At 40.1% G+C, this 20,323-nt stretch overlaps 1 protein-coding gene across 2 annotated transcripts in view; it reads right to left on the reverse strand.

The window, feature by feature from the left end:
* Nucleotides 1-20,323, reverse strand: part of XYLB (xylulokinase) — an 85,506-nt gene that overhangs the window by 41,941 nt on the left and 23,242 nt on the right. For both annotated transcript variants that reach the window (XM_058806782.1, XM_058806791.1), the window contains exons 14-15: nt 18,240-18,313; nt 16,769-16,865 (exon numbers count right to left, since the gene is read on the reverse strand). In XM_058806782.1, coding sequence (XP_058662765.1) covers nt 16,769-16,865; nt 18,240-18,313 — 171 coding nt within the window. The remainder of the gene's footprint in view (nt 1-16,768; nt 16,866-18,239; nt 18,314-20,323) is intronic.

The following is a 20,323-nucleotide window of genomic DNA, read 5'->3' on the forward strand; positions in this document are numbered from 1 at the left end:
CCAAAATATTCCACACAAAGGGATGGCTGGTCAAGATGCTGCTTTGCCTTCTTCCACTGTCATGAAGGGTAGAACACAAGGCAGATTGAAGAGAGAGCATTCTCTGTTTGTCAGAAATAATTAAACTTGTCACTGACTTTCTGTAAAACTCAAAAGCCATCTGGGAAAAGAGCAGTATGTCTCCACATCTTGTGAGTGACAAGGTCAGAGCATCCCTCACTTCCTTGGTTGCATCTCCATCACTGACTCTGTTCATCATGCTGTAAATTAATCCATGAAAAATTTGGATGAAGTACCTACTGTAATTAGCTCTATCTCTCCAAAGAAGGCAAAATGAGATGGGATGGCAGCTGAGGGATCCAATTGGCTCATGGCAGCAGAGTGACAGAACTAGGTCAATACACCAACTTTATTCAGGAGGAGGACAACATAAAATTAGCCTTGTCGTGTTACATTTCCCAGACAAGGTTTTAAGACCTTCAGTTAACAAGAGCTCACTAATAAAATGTTTTATATTTATACTCCTCCCTGGGATCTCTTTTTTTTATGTGTCCCATTAGAAACTCTCCTCTATCAGTTTATGGATGTTGTCTCACCTTTTTCTGCTGTGTAGCTCAGACAAGAGCACCTCAACATGCTGCCATGAGGCCCCCTAAAGCCTCCTCTTCTTCAGGCTGAGCAAGCCCAGCTCCTCCAGCCACAAGGCACTCTGGTGGCTCTTGGTTCAATAAATTTCTTACATTAAGGGGCCCCAAGTGAGGAATAGCACTCCAGATGTCATCTGCTGGGCTGCTGAATAAAGGACAATAATTCTTCTCCCTCAACTGCCTGGCTGTGCTTCTGTTGGTACAGCCTGCATGTTCTCAGCCTTCCTTGCTGCAAGAACACACTGCTGGCTCATTTTTAGCTAGACCTCCCGCATCCTTTTCAGCTGAGCTTTCCCCCAGATCCTTATCCAGGCAGGGAGAGTCTATGTGCCCCAGGTGCAAGACTTGACATTTTTCCTTGTTGAATTTGATGAGGTTCCCAACGGACCATTCCTCTGTTTAACATGCAGCTTCCATGATTTATTCAAGTCACAAGCATGAGCTTCTCATCACCACAGCAGAGGATAAGCCTGGAGATAGAGCTGAATGTGCAAGACAGGATTAGGTGTACACTGGGTGGAGAAGTGTGTTGCACAGTTCACCTCTTTGGCCTTTTCTCATTAGATCACAAGAGCTCTCTCGGTGTTTGTACTCACAGTGACTGACACACTGGGGGTCTCACTGTTGAAACTTCTCTGTTCTGACAGACTCACATCCCTTTTGGAGGGATTTCTGCCAGGAATTGCTAAGCACGCACAGGCTCACAAATGACAAGACTCAGTTTTCTTGGTGGCTTTCAGGAGGAGGTGAAAAATTCAAGTCAGGATCTTAGGAAACTGCTTCAGAACATGCCTAAACACAAGTAGCATCATTAGTATCAACAAGTCAATGAGATGACAATGTCTGTATTTAAATCTAGGTTCACAATAAAAACAAAAAAAAAATGGTCAGACTGTAGCCATGATATTTTCTGAAAAATCCTTTCCTTAGGATTTTTCCTCCTGAGAAGCTGAGAGACCTCAGGAACAAAATGTAAACAATGATTATCTGCTGCTGTGGAACGCAACAGGTGCATCTGTGATTGGTCTCATGTGGTTGTTTCTAATTTATGGCCAATCACAGTCAGCTGCCTCAGATTCTCTTTCCAAGACACAAGCCTTTGTTATTCATTCCTTTTCTATTCTTACCTAGCCTTCTGATGGAATCCTTTCTTCTATTCTTTTAGTATTGTTTTAATGTAATATATACCATAAAATAATAAATCAAGCTTTTTGAAACATGGAGTCAGATCCTCATCTCCTCCCTCATCCTCAGACCCCTGTGAACATGGTCACAGTCAGACTAAAGGTAAAGTCCATTTTAATAAAGATATACATATTTTCTTCTAAAGGTGCTTCCTTAATTCACAGCTGCAATTGAAGCATAGGGAAGCTTTCACTGCTATTGGCTCCACAGAACCTATTCTACAACTGAAAAAGCAGCTGATTTTCTACCAACAATCCTGCAGAAAGTGTGCTCCCTTTTGGTTTTGTTTGCCTTCTAAACTTGCTGCGAACTTTGGAAACATCTCAGGAGTGGCCATCTGAACTTGTAATGGCAAATAAAAGAATACAGGAGACCCACACAATTAAGGGTGAGGGAGAAGCTGCCACTACACTGACAAGTCAAGAAGTGCATGCACTTGTATTTATGCAAACCCATGGATACTTATGGGTATCAACTAAATGTGTCTCAAGGTAAAATAATTTCTGCTGCTAAGATCAGAATAGCTGTGTAATTTACACAGAGACAACTGTGTAATTTTAAAAATGGTTTCAGAATACTTAAAGACTGCCTTTCCACCAAAATACACATCCCTAAATAACTTGCAGGGACTGTTTACTAAAATTATTGGTAACATTCATACACCTGGGCATTTCCTTTGCATCATTGTCAAGACCAACACATCAGATAACTGCTGTGCTTGCAGCCCATAAGCACTTGGGCATTTCATGCATGAGCAGCACTAGGTCAGGAAGAGGTTAATGTGTGGAAATACAAAATGGATTTGGCAAGAAGGAAGAGACAGAAACAGTGCACTTCAGCAGAAGAATATGACATTTCAGCACATGAAGATATTAAAACATCAGCTATTTTCTTTCTAGGCAACAAGGGATGTGCACCACTATATGCTCCATATCTAGGCAAACTGAGTGTTACAATTTTCAGAGAACATGGAAGGGAATAACAGAATAATTTCTCAATAGAGTGTGGGCTTTGGATGAGCTGGTATCCACTGAGGATCTGGAAATGTCCTTTTTATCTCTCAGTCACACAACAATTTGAAACATTGTGGGGAGGAAACAGTTATTTCCTTCTTGTTCTGTAGCTGAACCTAAATCAAGACCTGAAGTGTCAATTTACCCTCTAGAATCTTTTGTTGCAGTTTAATTTACTTTTCCTCCAATGTAATCCTGGTGTCACCTTACTGTTTAATATTGAAAGCTATTGACAAAGGAAATGCTGATTCATGAAAGTGAGATTTTGCTCTAATGTATTCATGTGAAAACAAATGAGCCTCTACTGCTACATGGTTCTTCCTCTTGCTCACATTTCATTTCAGCCCTGATAGAATTTCAGATGGGGTGAGTGAATCCTTCACAAATGTTGGAGCAAGTTTTTCTCAGCTGTGGGCCAACAAGCAGAGCAGAGCCCTGGAACAGCTGCCCAGGGAGGTCATGGAGTTTCTCTCCCCAGAGACATTCCAGACCCACCTGGGCACATTCCTGTGTCACCTGCTCCAGGTGACCCTGCCCTGGCAGGGCAGTTGGACTGGATGATCTCCAGAGGTCCCTTCCAACCCAAACAGTTCTGCAATTCTGTGAATAAATTTGATTTCAAAGAAAAGCCTCACATCAGTGCAAGAAGAATGCTCCTTGGAGTGTAAAAGGACACAACCACTCGCAGACTGAAGCAGGGCTTCAGAATCTCTTTATCTGGCTTCTTCCCTATTCATACAGCACATTCTGCTTCATAGATACATATTTGCTGAGGCTTAATCCTGATTAAGATTTATATTCTAATCCAGCACTACTTATCCTCACTATTCACAGCAGCTGCACTATTCATAACCCAGTGCTTCCATTGACACTGATTTGCAGGAGGAAGCAGCACAAGCTCCTGTTGTGCAGCATGGCCAAACCTTAAAGGTCAACACCAACCACACTTCCTCTCTGCCAGTGCTTCCAGAGCTTCTCCACAACTGATTCCCATTTCACAGCATGCATTAAAATAACCTCTGCTTGCTCTGCCTTGGCACTGAGATCCTCATTCTTTGCAGGTTGCTGGTGCCACAACATTCAAGTCAGTTCAAGTATGTCACAGACATCTTTTATGATAAATGCTTTCCTTAGGATTTTTCCTCCTGAGAAGCTGAGAGACCTCAGGAACAAAATTTAAACATTGATTATCTGCTACTGTGGAATGCAACAGGTGCATCTGGGATTGGTCTCATGCAGTTGTTTCTAATTAATGGCCAATCACAGTGAGCTGGCCTGGACAGAGAGTCCAAGCCACAAACCTTTGTTATTCATTCCTTCTAATTCTATCCTTAGCTAGCCTTCTGAGGAAACCCTTTCTTCTATTATTTGAGTATAGTTTTAATGTAATATATATAATAAAATAATAAATCAAGCCTTCTGAAACATGGAGTCAAATCCTCATCTCTTCCCTCAACCTGAGACACCTGTGAACAGCATCATACAAGTACAAGATGATGCCATTGCAACATGGTCATAGAAGGCCAGAGGATCATTCTGGTAGTCTAGTTATCCTCTGACAGCAGTGTGGCAAAAAGGCCTGGGAGAAGGACATAAAAACATCTCTGTAAGAGCATATTCAAAAATCCTCAAGAGGAATAGGCCAATAATACCAGCCTCAAAACTACAAGACACCTCCTGGAAGGTAAAGATCTGTCTGCAGCCCAGAAACTCCTCTCTACACACCACCACTGTGAGGAGACACTCTCCAGCTGCCACCACCCTCAGCAGCAAGGCCAGCACAGCATCCAGGAGCTTTTCCAGCCAAAATGGTCTCATTTCCATTCCCAGCACAGATCAGGGATGATCATGGGAATAGAGTGGGATGAATAGGCTACTCTGACAGATAAAAGCATTTCAGATACTCATTCTGCAGCCACACTCCATGGATTTGTGCAATGAGGAGCATTGGAGGAACCAAGAAAGGGAAGCATTTTGCTAATTGTATGGTAGCAGTTATTGAGCATTCAAATGCACAAAACAAAGCAACATGGCAAATATCCTTAGGGTCCTCATCATGATGCAGAAAACAGGATTTTAATTCTTTCCAGTAATAAAACATTCTGGTGTCTTTTATTGCCTTCACAGAACCCTTTGAATGGCTGTGGATGCAGGATGATTCAGAATTCTGAGAAACTGAAACAAGAGGAAGAGGACAGAGACAGTATGGGAAAAGGATTGAGTTTCAATATTTGGAGTACAATGGGCAAAAATTCCCCTGGTAACTGGAAAGAAGGCTCACAAAACATGCTCAGTGTCTTTTCCTACTCTGCCACACACTCTTGGTGTAGACATGAACATAAAAAACAACTAAATCCCAGCATTGGAACTATGTTGCTATAGGACACGAAAGAACACACATGCACACCGCTGTTTCAAGGTGAAGAAAAAAGGGAAGTTTATTTTCTGACTCCAACATTTATAGTTTTCTACAAGTGACAGCGGATTGGAGGGTGACACTGCCACCTCTCCAATGACACTGGATAAACCAACAGTTATCAACTTTCTCCTCTTCCATAAAAGAATGCAAAACAATGAGTTATTTACAGAAAGTGTGTGAGAAAGTTTGCTACAAGAGCATCAACATCAGAAGGCTTAGAAAATCTTAAAAAACCAAAGCAGCAGAACCCCATCTCCCAAAGCCAACTAGCACTTGAATACACTAACTATGCCCACCACATTAGGCTAAAACAGAGCAGCAACCACCTCACAAGCCTCTATCACATCAATTCCTGCAGTTATTCTGCCAGGAAAAGGTTAACCACAGGCTGAAGCTGAATCAGTTGTCCTCACGTGGTTATGGAGCTACTTACACCTCAAACACTGGGAGAAAGAAGAGATCTGTGTAGAGAGAAACCAGAGCCACTGCTGCAAACATCAGCTGTCACCACTGCTCTGCCAGCACCCTGCCTGCATGCATTCCCAAATGCAACAGCGCTTTCCAGAAGGTTGAAAAACAGTGATGAGGTCTCATGGTTTTTCTCTCTACACCCTGCTGCCAATGCAGGGCAGCCAGAGCAGAGGCAGCTACTGCACTTGGGCTGGGCACATGCCATGACACCACCTGAATAAACTGAACTGAGGAGCAGACTGAGCAGAAAATATTTTTTATCACTAAGGCTGACAAAGGTAAGAGCACTTCTGCATGGGGGCTCAACAGGCCAGGCAAAGTCTTCCTCAGTGTACAATAATGGGTATAATAATTCTTCTCTCAGCTCAAACAGGAGCTGTGTAGAGCACCTGAGAAGCCCCATCAGCTGATGCAGAGCCAAGCAGCACCAGGGTGAATGCAGAGGCACAGCACAAGCCTGGCACAGCTCAGCAATGTGGGTCCCACCACGTGTGCCCAGCTTGCCCAGTCGTGCAGCCAGACCTACCCCTGGTTATGGTGTCCTCTCTCCACGTGGGACTGCCACAGGGAGGTTTGGCAGCTGGTGTGCTCCATTTCACCCTCCTGGAGAGCTTCTGAGGAAAACAGCAGCTTAAAAATGAAAAATGAGCTTTGACACAGGCAAGTACCTTGGCTGTGCACAAAGCAGGCAAGCCCAACATGGCACACACATTTTCCTCTCTCCTCCCTGGATTTCTACTCATTCCAGTCAGTGTTTTATAAACACAAAAATTATAAAAATATAAACCAAAGGATAAAGGACAACTTGGATTAATCCAGTTCTGATATGTGGAGGCATGCTTCATTTATTTTGGATGTTTTAATCATAGAGAGAGATACATCACGTGAAAGGAGCATTTTCATCGCTAGCTACCAGTATTTAAAGTTAGCAAAACAGAAGCCACTGAACATTTATTCAGGTGAACTCATGTATGTAATGGAGTTGCCTTCAGCAGCTCTCCCTCACCCCTGGGCCTCCTGTGACTCTGCTACCTACATTTATCTCCCTCTGATGATCACAGCTGGGCAGGATTTTCAAACTTTAAACCAGAAAGCCTTGAAGCCTGCATGTGCTAACAGCCCAAACAAAGAGGAAGAGCAGCAAGAGGTTTATTGTAATAGTGGTATTTTCCAAGCTCTCATTGAACAAAGCATTTAATCTAATGTATTACACTTAATGAAGAGTCAGGAACTTGTACTGCAAATAACAGATCGGATATAATTGGAATTTGCTCCGCACCACTAGCCTACATACATCAATAAAAACAACCACATTGGATTTTGGGCTCACTTCATTTGCATTTCTTAATTTAGTGTTTAACTAATTTAACAATAGTAATGATTTAATTCAAATTACAATCTAAGGAAAATAATTTTAAAAAGCCATTAAAGATTTCATTAAGTTCCATCTAAATTAATATTAGCTTTCTTAATATTTTCAGTAAATTATTTTTTTTCTCTCACCACTGAAACAAACATGAAGTTTCCTTTGTGCAGTGAAGCTTTAGACAAATCTTGTTAAATTTATTGGTATTATTTCAAGCAATTAATTAATATACATTAGAGTTATTTAGAGGAAAGGCATAAAAAAAAGGCAGGAAAATGGATGAAGCTGTTTTTAAAACAGTGCATTCAACTTAGGTAATTGTTCTTTGAGCCTTTTTTGTGAAGCTCTTAGGTACACACCATCCCTTAAATTACTTTTTTCACAATTTTGTGGCATTGCTCCAAAGCATCAGATGCACATGATAATTAAAGGAATTATTTCATGTAGTTTACTTACAAACAGAGTTTCACATTTTCCAACAGATATGCCAGCAATTTCTTATTCTAATGTGTCATACTTAAAAACAATGGTTTCAGATGTTCACCTCCATTTTAGCAGGTACAAAGCCTTTGTGTTCACAAAATTAAGTGCCCCACATGAGCTTTGTATCACTTGCTCTGCAGTAAAACTGTTCATTTGCAGGTAACCTTAAGTCATTTAACTAGAAGTGCTCTTAATTTGAAGAGATTAGTCAAGCAGCTCTTCACTTGTACATTTGTATTGCCATTATAATTAGAACTACTTCAAAATAACAAAAAGTTCATTTTTGACCAGAATAAAAACAGAGGGAGAAAAAAAAAAAAATCAAGAGCATCTTAAGTGAAGAGAATGGATGCTTTTGAAAATATCCTTCAAAATCCCTCAGGCTCTGTGACCAGTGACCACCTTCATTCCAATACCACTCACAGGGCTGCTGCCACACAGGATAGAATATACAACATTTCTCTGTGTGTTAAGCTTCCCACCAAGAAAATGGCTGTGTGCAGATAAATTCTGACATCTACCCTGCTCAGTAACAGATGTTGGCAATGGAGAGGGAAGGAGCTGAGTGACCACTCCTGGAGACACAAAGGAGGGATGCCCTGAAATGGAGTCCCCAGATCGTGGATACCTCCAGGGTACAAAACCCTCTACCAACAAAACCCACTGTTAAAATACAACAAAAGTGATACTAAGCTGTTGAAAATAAGATATAAGAACACCCCGAGGAAGCTGCTAAATCATGGAGTGCCTTGGCAAGATAGACAAGCACGCTGAAACTTGTGCTACCAACTCACAAGTCAGTTCATTTGTTAGTGTTACTGCAAAAGTGGAAATGGAAATGATTTATATTTGACAAAGATGCAGCTGATTTTTTACAACCAGGAGCTAATTGAACTTTCATCCACCAGAACTTCTGAAAATGTCTAATAAATATGCATTTCAGAAGAATCCATGGAAATAGGCACAATACAAGGTGAAGCATGAGGTGCTAAGCCACAGTTTAGGAACATTTCAGATAAATATTGACAAGTGAAATTATCTGCAGTAGAGGTATTCTCTAAAGAACTAATTCACTTTGAGATACTATGAAAAATAAAACCATTACAAACCTACCCTTTGCTTCTATGTATATTCATACAAGTATTTTAATTTCAAATTTCCAGCTTTCAGAGATTTCTTGACATTTCTTAATAATCTTCAGATATTGTCAAATGGAACATAAATACTTTAAAACCAACAGAAGTGGTAGAGAAGTGGCCATTTTTAAACTCACTTTCTACTTGTGTAGTAATTGATGTACAATGCTCAGCAGGTACTCCTGGGTTTAGTTTTACTTTGTCTGATGCTGTACAATCACTCTAACTGCAGTCAGAAAAAGACAATTTCAGATTCAAGCAAACTTTCTTTGTGCTCTTTTATCCATTCTTTGGATTTTCCAGCTCAGAAAGTTATAGCACTGACAAGCTGGAGGTCACTGCAAGGCACTGTCAAGTCCAGCCTTTTGAACATCAAAGAGAAAAGTTATATCACTGTCCAGAAGCTGCAGTCTGGAAGCTGGGATTTTAATGCTGTGGATGCTCTAAATCTCACTCTTCCACACACCAAATTTTCTCCCTTGGGTTGGTCCTGTCACTGATCCCAAATTCCAGCCTCCAAGTGCAAAGGTAACACATTTCTGTTCTTACCTCAGACAACTGGACAAGTACACACTGCACTTTAAGGTTGTTTTTCATTAGCTTTCCACCTTTTGCCACCTTTTACACTTGGACTAAACTGAAGTTGGGAAAACCTTGGGGCTGAGACCTGTCATTTTACATTGCCCACACATATCTGTGCTAGTGCAGAAGTTAGACACCAATACAAGTTAAATAAGATTATAGTTTTAAGAATATCCTTCATGTGTGTTCTTGAAAATCACAGGCCAGAAAGAGGAAAAATTTCAAAAGTTGCCCAGATTAATTCCTCATGTCTGAAGAGAATTGAAGTTATGCAAGTCAAAAGAAAAATAACTCTTGTCCACAATTGCATGAACTTTACTTGGGTATTGCTTAAATAAGAAGTGTGGGAGGTGGTTGGCCATCTTTTTCCTTGAGATAATCTGGGTAAAAACTGAGTAGCTGTCCTCTGGAAATCAAAATTTGGATGGAAACAAAGCTTTAGATACCCAAAATTGTTTTTGTAATTTAGACAGTAATCTGTTTTTAAGTAAGGGAAAATTGCCTTGCCTAATTTCATGCAGCAATCACAGCTAAAAACCACTGTATGTGCTGGAAGCAGGGAAAGAATGGCTTGGAACCCCTGTTAACACTGAAAACCTCAAGTGTGGGTTGATGCAGCTGAAAGCATTGAGACACTCATGCTGAGGAGTGATGCATAACCTGAGATGTGTAAATGAAGCTGAATAACCTTAAACCAGAAAAAAAAAAAAAAAGGAAATACAGCTGGAAGGACTAGGATAGTCTTGGGAGAGCTGATTAGAGCTCACTAACAGGACTGTCACATTTGAGCAACAATGAAAACACAGGAACACACCAGGAGAAAAATTTAAAGTAATAAATATGTGGCATTTCACTAAGTGTCAACTAGAGGTAAATGTAGTATTTTACAAGCAGAATGATTATGAAAACAGGCCTTCATTTACAGTGATACCAGAAGCTGCTATGGATATAAATGATTACTAAACAGCAATGTTATATAGCTGTGAATCAGATTAACTTATTTTTCTTACAGATTCCCATGTGTCTGAGGTGGAATGGGCAAGTCTCATCTTTTAAACTCTCTCTTCTGTAACATAACTGATCTCTTTAGACCAGTGCACCTGGTTTTAGAGGAAAAACAAATCTTGTTCTTAAAACTGCCAGTGCTAAAGAATTCACTACACCACTGTCAATTGCTGCAGTTTGATTTCAGTTACTGTTAAAAATCTGCACCTTCCTTGTCATTTGAGGTTTGCCTGCTTTCAGCTTCCAGTTATTGAACCATAATGTTTCTGTCTGTAAGGCCCAAGAGTCCCATACTATCAAGTTTCCTTTCCCCAAGAAGGCAGTTATGGACTGCAGTCGTGTCATTCCCTTGTTAATCTAATTGGATTTAAAACTGTAGATCAGTCTCAAAAAACAAGCAATAAAAGGAGATTTAGTAGATAATCCAGCTGATCTCTAGGTCCCCAGCTTCCAGAGATCCACAAAGCTCTAACAAACCCAGCAAACTGACAGCTTGACTATTTTTCTGAGTACTGCCTGAACAGCACAGCCACTGACAGAGCCATAAACAATCTCTCCCAACATCAGGGCACAGGAATTGAACCATTTACATACTTGGTCTTTTGCTGACCAAACATTAGAAGCAATTGTTCAAAGAATGACAGCATTTTATCATGGTGTCAGAAGAGAAAGACAGATAGTACCCCTTCTAATCTTTTTTATTAACTCTTCAGATTTTCTGCCTTAGTTGTGTTTCCTGTATATGTATGACAACAATAAAGCAAAATAAAAGCAAGACAATAGCCACTGCATGAAGAATTCTAGAGCACGTAAGCAGCTTCCTTATAGCACATGAGGTCATTTCCTTCAGAGACATTTTATCTAACCCTTTAAAAATTAGTTAAACTAATACTTTACTCTCCTGAGCCAAGTAATAATAAAAAGCCAATTTTTTGTGAAATACTTGGTCAGGGAATTGGTAATGAGCTAACCAACCTTTCCAGATCACTAGCTTAAAACCAAGCCTTGCTTGATCATGCCTTGAAGGCTCAGCTACATGATAAAAGTCTGATGCTCTGTGAAAAACTAAAGTGGATAGAGTCAAGTTCTTGGCAAGCTATTGCCCATCCTCACACTGGCACTCTTATCAGGCAGAAGTTTCATCAGAAAATACAAATATCCTCTGCAGCAGAATGACTGGCTTATCTGGGAGGAAGATCCTGCCTCTGATGAATTTCAAAGTACTTTTTGAGTCAACACTCCTCCCCCCAAACTATAGGTTTAAGATGTAATGGTAAGGCATTTCTGTTTGTACTGCATGCCAAGCAGCACACTTTGCCCCATCTCTGTTACACATTTGAATCTGCCTGTTACTGCTATTCACTATTGTTCCAAAACAAAAACTTCAACCTGTCACTGTCCTCTAATAATTTTTAAACTGTTTTCACAAGCTTGCTGAAGCAAAAGGCTCCTAAACAAAGCCAGCACCCTCGTGCTGCTGAAACACCATCAGCACTCTCAGCAGCAAACAGCAAGAGACAAGCACGAAGCCAACACAACATTTTAGTATTGATTTCTCCAAGAAATTTAAATCCCACAGGGCATAAACATCAATTTAATCTGTATGCAACTACAAAATGGCCTCACTCCCAGTGTTCCTTATTTCAGCCAAAACACTGCTACAACTGGAGTAAACACACACTCAGCAGTGCAGGCAAAGGTTGATAGAACAAGAATCCCCACTCCCAATAATTCACAGGAGTTTTGGAGAGCACAGTCACAAGTGCCAGACAGTCAAGGACAACCACCAGCAGGAAAATCTGTCTCACAGCCAGACACAAAGGCATCCCTGAAGCATCCCAAGGACCAGTGACATCCTGCCTTGCTAAGAAGGAGAGCCATTTCATCCTCCAATCCAATATTTTGTTGTGGAGTAACAGCCTCAGGTCTCACCTTTGGGTTTCTGTGCCTCCACATGATAACAGGAATACAACTGCTTCATGTTGTACTAAGTGATAGTTTGGAACAAGGGAAGTGGTGGAGTCACTGTCCCTGGAAGTGTTCAAAAAACATGTAGGCATGGCATTTCATGAGATGTCTTAGTGTGGTGTTAGGTCAAATGTTGGATGTGATGATCTTGGAGTTCTTTTCCAACCTTAAGGATTCTTTGATTCTATTTTCTGAGCATCCCTGACTCCATCAGACTGCCTTCCCTGCAGGAAAAAAGCCCCACATTATTGCTACCTCCACCCTGCTGAGAAGAGCATCAGAAGGAAACACCACCTGAGGAAAAAGAAAATTCATCACCTTGGGGTTCACCCTCATGTAACCTTAAACTGAGTTCTTCAGAAATGTAAGTCCCCTCTCTAATCCCTGAGAAATCAGGCCCAGCATGCTCTGACATTCCTCTTTTTCTTCTTAGCACTTCAGGACTGCTATTTTTTTTTTCAAGAATGCACCCAAAAAAGATCAGCTCATTCTTACAGCAGTGCAAAGCCCCAGGGATGTCAGTGTCATCCCAGCCAGCACTTAAGCACCAATACAGTCACTAGAATTCAAGGCACCAACATCATTTGTGAGTGTTGGATTTATGTAAGCAACTATAAATTACACAATAATCACAGACAGGGTTTTATGGACAAAGCCTGCTCTCATAAAATGTGGCACCTTCCACCCACCTGCCCCTGCTGAGCACAGCTGGGTGGCAGAATCAGATTCCTGAGGGTGCAAAGGTGACAGAACAGCACCTTGGGCAATTGGAGTATTATGGATCACTGATAGGCACAAATACAAGACAGAAAGCCCTGTCCAAAGTTAACAGCTTCAACACAGACCCCACCCCAGATAATCAGCCTTCCTACATGGCAGGATTTATTAATTGCTGCTGCAGTCCCACAAAAGCTGACTTGACACAACTCTAGCACACACCTGATCTAACATGTGCTGACTCAGGGCTCAGGTCACCATTGTCATGAAGGTTCCTACACTCTAGAGCAAAATGTAATTTAAATATCTATTGACTATATGTGTGATCAGCACAGAGCCCTTACCTGCGTGCTGTTTTCCTTCAGCATATGCAACATACATCATGGCATAGTTACTTCACCTATCAGTAAAGTGGGGGATGGATTTTGCTCCCAAAATTATTCAGTTTTGTGGATTTCCACCAGGACAGCCTCACTAGGTCCAAGCAAGAACCATGGCAACATTTTCCAGCCAGTGTCAATTTTAGGATGAACTTCAGGATTGCTTGGTCAGGAACAGCAGCAACTGTGAAGTGATCATCAAGATTATTGAAGTATATACTGGCAGATCAGTCTATACCACTGACAGCTTTATAGCTGCTGTGACCACCTGTGTCACTGAGCTGCAGACACTGTCATTTCTCCACAAAGTTACCATGGTTTTGACTTCAGAGTCCCCTAACCATGCAGCAAGCTCTATGGCTTTAAGTCCATCCTCTGAACTGCAGTTGTGAGCTTGGCTTTCCAAGGGGAATGGCTGCAAGCAGTAAAAGGAAGTGAAAAAATAGAAGGTGTTTATGATACCATCAAAATTCAGGAAAATAAAGGCAGAACAGCAAACCCTCACCTTATCTTCATGAATCTCTGAATGAGAGGATGTAAACAACAGGGACAGACCAAACTTCACTTGTTTGTTTCTAGATTCAACACTCAGTCCACCCCTTAAGCACATAAGCAAAACAGGATACAGGGTGTTACTGAATGATTTCCTCTGAAACCTGATTGAGAAAGATTAGAGCAATTAGAACAGAGTGACACACACTTTGAAAGCCCTTAAATCACAATTAATATAAGGTCTAACCTTTCTCCCAAGGATCATCTGGTGACTGTGTGCCATTTTCAGAACAAGGCTGACACGTCCCAGCCTCGGAGACAAAATTCATGAGACAGAATCCCCTGCCCTCTACTGGCACCAAAGCCACACTGAAATCTGAGCTCGTGTCACAGGCAGCACAAACAGCACCCGAGGAGCTGCTTTAAGGGGTATTTCAAACCATTATTTGTCATTTATATCAGATTTATAATGTGCTGGACACATCCAGCTGGGAATAAAAGCTCACATATAAAAAGCTCTTTCAGCATCACTGCACTCCTTCCCACAGCACCAGCTAGACTGAGGATTCAAAACACTGCTCCTTGCAAGATAATATATTCATTAACTGGAAGCTAATTCTAAGGGATTATCTAATGTTTGTCGTGTTCACAGTGCATAACCAAGAACTCTATAAGGCAGTTTTTATTTGTTTGTTTCTACAGAATTCTCTCTCACGTATGCTGCTGCTTTTCTGATTACAGCCATCCAAACTGCATTTGGCCCAGGAACAGAGAGGCAGGATCAGAGCTGCCAAAGTCATTTCCCAGCACCTTGGTGCCAGAGCTAGGGAAATTCTTAGCCAGGTTTCTGACTCACATGCACCACTGTGACAGCACCACACAAACCTCAGGGCACCCCAGCAAGGCATTTGTTGTCACTGACCATGCCACATCCATTTCTGTCACACATTGATTTAATGGGTGTCATCACAGAACCTTCCAGAGCTTGTAAGCACTTCTTACTGTATTCTCCCATCAGTGCAAACAACAGCAACAACAATAAAAAAAAAACTAAGATTTACCCTGCTGTGATTATATTTCTGAATGTAAATCAGCTTGATTCCTGGAAATATCAAAGTAAATCCCCCATGTAGGCAAGGCCTAAAAGGAATTGAATAAACACAAGGGTCCAGACTGCATATTTAATCCAAAAAATAAATAAGCTTTTAAATCACATTAAAAGGAAAGAAAAAAAAAGAGGCAGCCTGAAAAACAGCAGCTATTAAACAAGAGAAAGTCTGGCAATGCTGGAGTAATTCACACAAAGCTCATCCTTTACCCTGAAACACATTGAGAACACATCCTGTTTCCAGAGCTGTCACACAACAAATGCAGATGTGAGCCTGCCATCACTACACAAACAGAGTATGACATTTAAATAATACCACTAAGGAGAAGTAGGAGATGCACACAGCCTACACTATGTACAGCAGCTCTTTTTTAAAGCAACTCATCTGTTAAGTTAACAAATAGCTAAAAGGCCCTAGGGATGCAACAAAAATGTATCTAATATTCCAAAGAATCCATAGGAATATAATCCAATCACACCTGTCTCCTTTTCATTGTAGGCATCTACAGCATTTTAAAAAATACTAATGGAGAATTCTCAAAGCTTATTAAGCCACATCCTCCAACTATTTGGATTTTTGGCTGTCCTACTCAGCCTAAATGTATTTACAGATAATTTATCCACATTTGTTCCTTTGTCAGGGTTGTCTGATATCTCAAATAGCTCTTCTCACACTCTGGTGCTTGTCTAACCCCTGACATTTACAGACTGCAAAAGTATCCTCAGCCATGAGCTTTCTGGGCTATATAAACCAAGATTTTGGTGCAGCAGAATCTAAGAAGGAAGGATAAACAGGTATTTTAAACACAGTCTATTTGAAACTCTGCCTGTCTCCATAAATTATCCCCACAAATAAATACAGTTTCAACTATATAAGAAAATATATAACACAAAAACCTTTACAGCGTAAATTTATGAGGTGGTGCTGTCAAGCCTTGTGATTTGTTCCAGTATCTCTGCATTTTCTCAACTTTCAGCTCCTGGAGTTCTCTCTTAAAAATAAACAATAGAAATATTCTGTCCTTCATGATTATTGATAAAAGCCTGGGGGTAGGAATGACTTGTGAAGGAGATCAGGATGTAAATAAAAATATTATTTTTAAAAAATAAAATATTTATTAACAATCCTCCAGATGAGTTAATTCAGCGTGTTAAAGATACCACTAGCTGATACACTGTGAGAAAACATCAATAAAAATCTTCAGGCTTGTCTGTATTATTTTTGTATAATTGTACACCAAGTAATGATCTGAATCCACTTCTACAGGTAAAATGCTGGCTGACTTTGCTGTTCCAGTGTGCTAAAAACTATTCATACCAAAAATTCTAGGAAGCTGGAGCTCTGGCTTTCTAAATCACAAGACAGGGAAAGGGCTTCTGCCTTATTAACAGAAAACTGAGGTAAAGAGGTGTGTGACCAGCTTATGGCAGATCCAAGAACTGAGCATAGATTTCAGATTTTCTAAGTTACAGTATTGTGCTTCAGGCAGAAGACTGGTCTTCTTTTCACTTAAACATCTATCAAAGGCCAAACTCTTATTTAAAAATGGAAAGTGCAGCTCAGAAACAATGAGACAGCAAGAATACTTGAAAAAGAAGTCTTCTTAAAGCTAAACCTCTTTGGTCCTTCTAATGCTACCATCTGCAAAAACTTGCATCCAACACACCATCAATAATTTTTCTGAGAGCAAACTCAGAGTTCACACCAGTTTCTGTATCCATGAGGCAGGACAGGGATGACAGCACTGACATTGCTGCCTTTGGCCCCCAGTGCCATTAGTTCTCATCATACTCACAGACTTTATATCCCAGCTTCTCAGCATGAATCCTCTTGGCCATGAACTGCCCTTCAATCAGCGCTCGTATTTCTACTTCCTTTGGAAACCTTGGAACCTGTACCAAAGAGGGGATGAATTACCAACTCCTTGCCCAGCACTCACTGCCAAGCTGCAGAGTGGTTAAAAACACAGGACTGGTTTACAATTGATTATCTTTGCCTTCACCCTGAAGTCTGCTCTCATCTAGGCTCAGTTCTGCACTCATACACACAAGATGGACCTAAAGACTCATGACAAAGAACACAACCCATAACATCAATGCTGTTGGCAAATACATCAAACTTGAAGTTGATGCACAATGGGAAGAAGTTTAGGGCAAGTTGTAAACTTTTCCCTAAGCATATCCCATCACCAAGAGCTGCTTAGGAATCAATATCTCAAAAATATAAATTTAAAGCAATTACAGACTATAAAATAATATGAAATTCAGATGAATTAAGCAATGCCACAGAAGTCTAAATCTATTTCACAAAATTTGTCTTCACAAAAGTGAAACCATGTAATCTTTTCATTAATTTGTTTCCATCTATAACATTTTTCTGTCCTTTCATCAATGAGGAAACAGAAGCAGCAGAATATTGAACTGCAAACAAATAGAGGGAATCCTTCACATGAAGTTGAGTTTCTCCATGCACTGCACTAAGTGCCTACATTTGTGTAACAGCCAGAAGTGATTAAGCATTCATTTAACAGCCAACACTTCAGAGAGTAGAGCTGCACTGCAAACACCAGATAGCATCAATCTCTGTTCACCTACGTGAGGTCTGATCGACTGGGAGTCATGATTGATCAAAGACATCTCCTGAGTTTCAGTACCACCCAAAAAGCCAGGCATCTAAATAACAGCCATTCCTCAAAAAAAAAAAAAAAAAAAAAACAGAAAAAACAATATACCAAGAACTTTCCATAACTTCTATTTTTTTCCACTTGGACTTGAGCCTGTGCTTACTTAAATACCATTCTGTGGCTTGTAGGTTACTCCAAGTCATGCAGGACAGAAAAATGAGGTCTGTAAGTTCACACGTATATAGACAAAATATTGCAGCCCAAAGTTTCAACACACCCTTATCTATGAGTTTAAAATTTAAAAAACAAGGCCTCAGTCATGTACATGTGCTAAGTTCTCAGTAAGCTTAAAGTTAATCCTGTCTCAAAGACAGTGCTGGTTTCAGTAAATCCACACTTTCCAGTAAAGAAAGTATATCATGAAAAAAATACCATACAAGTTCTAGTTCAGACATTGCTCTGTAGATGCTTTCAAGCTACAGACCAAATACCTCCTTATGAAAATCATTCCAGGGACTTGCATCAATAAATGGAACTGGACAGCAAATATTTCAGACAGAAAGAAAAAAATATATAATGGCAAAAACTTGAAACCTTGACAGCATTCCTTCAAAGTTTGAGACATTAACCAGATTATTACTACCTTTTGGTTGTCTCTGTTGAATCTGTGAACCCCAACTGCTTCAGGAGTAATTTCCATCACATCAAAGTAGAAACCTGCATCAAGAAACATCAAAGTTGTCATGTTTGCTGCCAGGTCCAAAGCTAGAATCTTATTTTTGCACACAGCTAAAATGATAGATGCTTATCATGTACTTAGAAATATGAGTCACCACACAACCTGTCTCTTTACTAATTTCAGTCCACACATCAACTTCTTAATGTTCTGAGCCATGTGGTGAGATTCTTGGGGCTCTCCTGTGCAGAGCCAGGAGCCAGACTTTAATGATCCCTGCCAACTCAGGATATTCGATAATTCTGTGTTTCTCTCAGTTTCCCAAGTATGGATATTAAACATGCCAGAAAATGTAATAAACACCAAGCCTATAAGAAAGGATACATCTACCACAATGCACGCATTTGCAAGTAACACAGCTAATACACAACTCACACTAGAAATATTTGAGTAGGTCATATGCAAGGGTGAAAGGAGGAAAAAACCACACACAGAACAAAATGAGAAGTTGGTAAGAAGAGTACAGGAATATTGGAACATCTCATACCCTGGATTAGATTTCATGAGCTTATTAGAGAACATCAGATATTTTAAGTCACGAAGCAGAGCTGGTCTCTGAATAGTTTTGATGAGATCTGAGGAAATGCTGTAGTGCTTTGTAGACAGCTAGACAAAGATTTCTTTGGGTTGGTCAGAAAAGATATTCAAGAAAGGAGACCAGGAAAAAAAAAAAATGAGGACAGAAAAACTGAACAGAATAGCTAAGAAACTAAGGAGAGTTTCAGAGGTTCTAACCTTGGAACAAAACTGTGCTGCCCTAGCAGACCTGGCAAAATAAAACCCAAAATAATTCTGTGCTTTAGCACGCATAACCTTTCTGGTTAAACACTCTGCAAAGCTGCCAGCAAGCAGCTCTGTGTGCCACAGATCTGCAGGGGCAGCACATCCCAACATTCCAGTCCTGACCTCCAAACCTCTGCAGAGGCCAATCCCCACACCACAGGGAGCACAGGGAATAAAAGGAGAGGGGTATTTAAACAGCTGTGCCTTTGCTTTGCTCCCCCCAGGCACTTAAATTATGGAGATTATTCCATTTGTTACAGATATACCCAGAGGTTATCCTAGTACACAGATTATTGAGGATGCCTTTCATGAAACACCCATTTTATAGGGGAATGAAATATTCAAGGGAATACACTATAACACAAGCTTTAAAACTTTAAGGCACTGTCCTGGTTCAGTAACAATATTTTCATCAGCTTCAAATTTTTTTAATATTGTCTAAACTGGCTGACTTTGGGGTTTTAGAATAATTTCTTCCCATTTTCTAAAACACTAAAATTGATTTGTCTTCTAGTGACAAGAGATTCCTGGTCATTTTAATACCCCACAGAGACTGGATTTGACAGACAACATAACAGAGCTTCTAAAAATGAAAAATCTAATCTCAAAGTGTCAGAGGCTCTATCTTAAATTCACTTTGCTAAGGAGTGAACCCTTCTATAGCTTAAATATCTACATTTAAAAACTTTGCTGCCTGTAATTTTTACATTAATTTTACCTATATCAATTCACACCTGAGATGATGGTGATGATTTCATACCCTGCTCTGCAATGGGTCCATTTTAATCTTGATTAGACATGTGCTCACTTTTCAACAGCTTATTTCAGAGCTATATATTAGACTTGTAAAATGTTAAACTGTGGGAGAGAAAATAATGAAAAACTTCAAATCCATGAGTTTTATAGTATTTTTAAAATATTTCCATCATCAGAATTTTGTTACATTTCACTTACTAAGCATAACACAGGGGAAAAAACAGGGATGAAATGATTCTGTGACACAAACTAGGGAAAATGCAGGAAATCCAGGCATCCCTTGACATCATTGCTTTTTACACATGCTTGAACAAGATTCTAGAGTAATGACTGAGAAATAAATAATATGGGGGTACTTAATTCACTTGGTTTGAGTCTTCAGAAAAAGAAATAAACTTTAATGAAAACCTCCTTCAGAAATCACTAGTTTTAAAAATTCTACAGCTAAGATG

Source organism: Ammospiza caudacuta, chromosome 1 (genome assembly GCF_027887145.1).
Source record: "Ammospiza caudacuta isolate bAmmCau1 chromosome 1, bAmmCau1.pri, whole genome shotgun sequence".
Lineage (NCBI taxonomy): Eukaryota > Metazoa > Chordata > Aves > Passeriformes > Passerellidae > Ammospiza > Ammospiza caudacuta.